Source organism: Centruroides sculpturatus, unplaced genomic scaffold (assembly GCF_000671375.1).
Source record: "Centruroides sculpturatus isolate CEXI.00-Female unplaced genomic scaffold, Cexi_2.0 scaffold473, whole genome shotgun sequence".
NCBI lineage: Eukaryota > Metazoa > Arthropoda > Arachnida > Scorpiones > Buthidae > Centruroides > Centruroides sculpturatus.
The window spans coordinates 90,396-95,072 of NW_019384687.1; the positions used below are offsets into that span (position 1 = coordinate 90,396).

Below are 4,677 nucleotides of genomic sequence, written 5' to 3' on the forward strand. Positions count from 1 at the left end.
TATATGTTACTGTGAAAGACCGAAATTAGAGAATGTCGATATTCTCCGGTGAATGTCGACATGTACAAAATATGTCGGTGAAAGACCGAATATTTAGTTATATTATTATACATTTGAAGAATCGCTAGTTTATGTCAACAAGCATAGATAAGCTTTGGTGGAGGTCGAAACGACACCTGAGAAGCCAATGTTGATAGAGAGGCGACAGTCTGTTCTTCGCTGTTTCCTTCTGCTCAAATTGGTGATATCGTACGAATACAAGTCCTTGATGTCGACCGTGGCCGTACAGATGCTCGAAATGTGTTGGCGGTTGTTGTTGGAATAGAAGACTGCGACTTTTATAAATTAGCAAACAAAGATGGCATCCTCAAGCAGTTTTATACTTGTAATCAGTTCGTAATTTGTAAAGAAAAGTTACTTTCCATAGATGAGCTTTCTTTTCAAGAAATATCGCTGAGAGAAGCAGCTGTAGCTAATTCGAAAAGTGGAGGGCAAGGCTATATACGCTGTCATTGCAAAAAGAAGTGTTCCATGAATAAATGCGGCTGTAAAAGCAAGGGACTCTTTTGCAATTCAAAGTGCCATAACAGGTTAAGCTGTTGCAATAAATAAGATTGTATAACGTTAATCATATAATTTATGTATAAGTTTATTATTGTATTATTTTCTTTAATGATTTAGAATGTGCTGTTTGTTTTAGGTTCAACAGTTTATTTACATGTGCTGTTACTTAAGCTTTCTCCTATTTTGACATATTAAAAAGTTGCATTTTTGTTTTAACGTAATAAAAATATTTTTATTCAACATTCACCATCAGTGCACACTGAATGTCGACATTTGCCAGTGTAAGTGAGAAATAATGATATTTAGCAAATATTTTGTACATACACAAAACGACTGTGTGACTGTGTGAATGCTGACATTCACCGGAGAATGTTAACATTCGCCAGATATCGGTCATTCACAGTAACATATATATATATAGTTTTTTTATATTTTAAATAAATAATTTTATTATTATCACATTATGTTTGTTTTGAGTGCCCAACTCCATCATCAATCAAATCATACCCCTCCTCTAAAATATTACCACTTGGACTAATTCTCAAACCTGTTTTACTTATCGCGAGTGAGAATGTGAACTAACTATTCTAACTGGTGTCAGGACCTTGAAAGGCGGAGATCTGTTCTCTCAGCTTTCTTATCTTAAAAATATTATCCATCNCAAGCATTTACAGCACATTGATTTAAAAGTTGATTGTAATCAGCATATATTTTGACAGAAGTTATATATTTATTAAATACTTTTGTTTTTATAGTTGTTTGAAAAAAGCAATTTAATACAGATTATATCATGTATGTGTGTATGTATATGTATGTATTTATGTGTATATATATATATATATATACACACACATATCAATCATACATACATACAGTAGAATGATTATTTTAGAATGCCTTTTGATTATTCAAATATAAATTATTTATACAATATGTACAGTATTTAACATATTCATTAAGTCAACATTTCAAAAACTGCTTATTTATTTTAAATTCTTGGTGCATTATTCTATTTAAAATTTCTTGATGTAAAGTACATATTAAAAATATTTTTTTATACATATCGGTGTATTAGAATTATAATGTTCTTAAAAACAGTTATATTTTTAAATTTGTTTTGAAATTTTGTTCTGTTCTATATCTTTGATATGTGACCTGAGCATTACTAAATGATGGTCAAAAACATTTGTTCTATGAAATAAAGTCAATTTTCTGGAATATTAAGATGTATTTTTTACAAAAACTCTTTGTTTCAGGTTTGGTTTATATGTATTAATGTTATTCAAGACAATATATTTTAATGTATTTGTTAATTTTACACATAATAATATATGTAAAATGGTTTATTTATTTACTTTGATATTTCAGAATGCTTTTGTATTTTAAAGCTCAGTATTAGGCTATTCAATAATATTTTATACTATTGAATGATATATTATTTAATTATTTTAACTATTACTTTATTAATAAATTTATTTCTTAGTTGCTTGAGGTTGGGCAGAATGTTGAAAGTTTGCTGAAAAAGCATGTTGTGCAATTACGTTTGAATGATAAAGGAAATTATGGTAAGAAAAATGCTCTAAATATATAATTTTTTACATTGTATATATTGTTTTATATGTGAAATGAATGTAACACATAACTTTACTGTTATTTATTTAGTCATATAATTTTTTAATTTATAATTGGTTGTTATTCCACTTAATACTGGATAATTTGTTAGTTTTATATTCATTTTTATCATGTTAATTTATATTTCTAAATTAATATTCTTTACAATTAAAATATCTTGGTCATAAGTGAAGCTGAGAACAATATAAGTTACAAAGTAACACAAAAGTTCATTTACATTTTGTGTATTCATTTCTCACATTTGATTGAATGACAGAACACTTTGAAACAGATTTAATTTTGGCATACAAAGAGAGCAAATAAAAAAAATATATATAAATCATGAATTATCTTTAAGTTTACACAATTACATAACAACAGTATTTTTTTAAACATTCATGTATAAAATTAAAAATTCTATTAAGGTTTTGCTTATATTAGTTTTACATGTAATCAAAAATTTATTGTTTTTCAATTAAATGAAAGTAAAAAAATCACCAGTTATTTAGTATTAAAATATAAGCCTACCCATTTAATCAAACAAAGTTCCACATGTGAATTGTGAAAGAATACTTTGTCAACAAAGATGAGAACAGTAACAGTACAATAAATTTTATGAATTTTGATTTAGGTGAGGATTAGTACTTTGAAAAGAATTCTGGAAAGTTTAAAAAGAATTTACTGGGGTGACTTTTTAAAACAATACAAATTTAAAAAAGATTAAAGAAATTTTAATTATACTCATAAAACTTTGATTTTATAACAATATAAGTTACCCTAACTAACTATTTTTCCAGAGATCAACCTGAAAAACTCTGATTCTTAACTCTTAAGTATTTTTGAGCTTATCCAGTTTATCTTCAGGGGCTCTTTTGTTTTAATTTTCTCTGTGAATATTTTCATGATGATGAATTAAAAATTGTGATTGTAAATGTAACATCAATTCCAGTTGACAATGATGATAATTTTCAATTGAATGCATTTATAAATTATTTATTACTGTAATGGATGAATTATTTGGTATTCTTGAAACTATTTTTCCATGTTGAGCTGATTTGTATTTTGTGACTTTTATATATTTCATTTTTATTTTATTAAAATTAGAAAAGTAAATTATTTACAAATTATGTTATTATTTAGCATACTCATTATGACTGAAAAGATTTCTTGATATGGTCATACTTCAAAATGATTGTTTTTAAGGATTCTTTTTTGCCTTAAATATCATGCATGAGAAGAAAAATAATCATTTTCTATAGATGTTAGAAAAATTGAGATAATTTTCATGTTTTTTTTTGACTGATTTGAAAACCTTTCATGAATATGACCAAAAAAACTTTAAAAAAATGTCTTTCTGTCAAATCTAAGATGAAATGAAATAAATTTCATTAATTATATTGTCATTAATATCACTATAAGTTGTAAAATTTTGTCGGATGACAATTTTACAAAAATTAATTTGAAGATGTAGTCTGTCCGAAATTGGTAACCACCATTTATTCACTTCTTGTGTTCCAGAATACAAACAATTGACGATCTGACCTTTTTTTTGTATGCTGCTTCACCATCAAGTTTAAAAACATTCCTTTAAAAAACAGAAAAATATCCAATTAAAATTACAAAGTGAAAATTGGAACTGGCAGATCTTACAGACATCATTTTTCTTTCCATCCTTACCCTTAAATACTACTTTAAGTTTTAAAATGTTATTACAGTATATTATAATTTAATTTAATGTCATCTTTAAAAGTAGGCAACTTTGATAAGCTTTAATGTTTTATATTGAACAGCTGATGAAAATTTGACAAGCTATTTGGGATTAGACATATCTGAACAGAAAAAGTGATAAATCATCAAACTAGTTTTTTTCATTTTTTAAAATAATTTTTAAGTATTTTCCAGAATAAAATGTGTTGTTCTGTTCTATATCTTTGATATGTGACCTGAGCATTACTAAATGATGGTCAAAAACATTTGTTCTATGAAATAAAGTCAATTTTCTGGAATATTAAGATGTATTTTTTACAAAAACTCTTTGTTTCAGGTTTGGTTTATATGTATTAATGTTATTCAAGACAATATATTTTAATGTATTTGTTAATTTTACACATAATAATATATGTAAAATGGTTTATTTATTTACTTTGATATTTCAGAATGCTTTTGTATTTTAAAGCTCAGTATTAGGCTATTCAATAATATTTTATACTATTGAATGATATATTATTTAATTATTTTAACTATTACTTTATTAATAAATTTATTTCTTAGTTGCTTGAGGTTGGGCAGAATGTTGAAAGTTTGCTGAAAAAGCATGTTGTGCAATTACGTTTGAATGATAAAGGAAATTATGGTAAGAAAAATGCTCTCATATTATGTTTGTTTTGAGTGCCCAACTCCATCATCAATCAAATCATACCCCTCCTCTAAAATATTACCACTTGGACTAATTCTCAAACCTGTTTTACTTATCGCGAGTGAGAATGTGAACTAACTATTCTA

At 26.0% G+C, this 4,677-nt stretch overlaps 1 protein-coding gene across 6 annotated transcripts in view; it reads left to right on the forward strand.

Moving 5' to 3' along the window:
- LOC111627078 (complex III assembly factor LYRM7-like) overlaps nucleotides 1-4,072 on the forward strand; it is a 29,075-nt gene extending 25,003 nt beyond the window's left edge. For all 6 annotated transcript variants that reach the window (XR_002756973.1, XR_002756974.1, XM_023370633.1 and 3 more), the window contains one exon: nucleotides 2,048-4,072. Coding sequence is in view for 4 of the 6 variants with exons in the window: in XM_023370633.1 (XP_023226401.1) it covers nucleotides 2,048-2,155 (108 nt within the window). In the remaining 2 variants the exon portion in view is untranslated. The remainder of the gene's footprint in view (nucleotides 1-2,047) is intronic.
- Nucleotides 4,073-4,677: the final 605 nt, after the last annotated feature.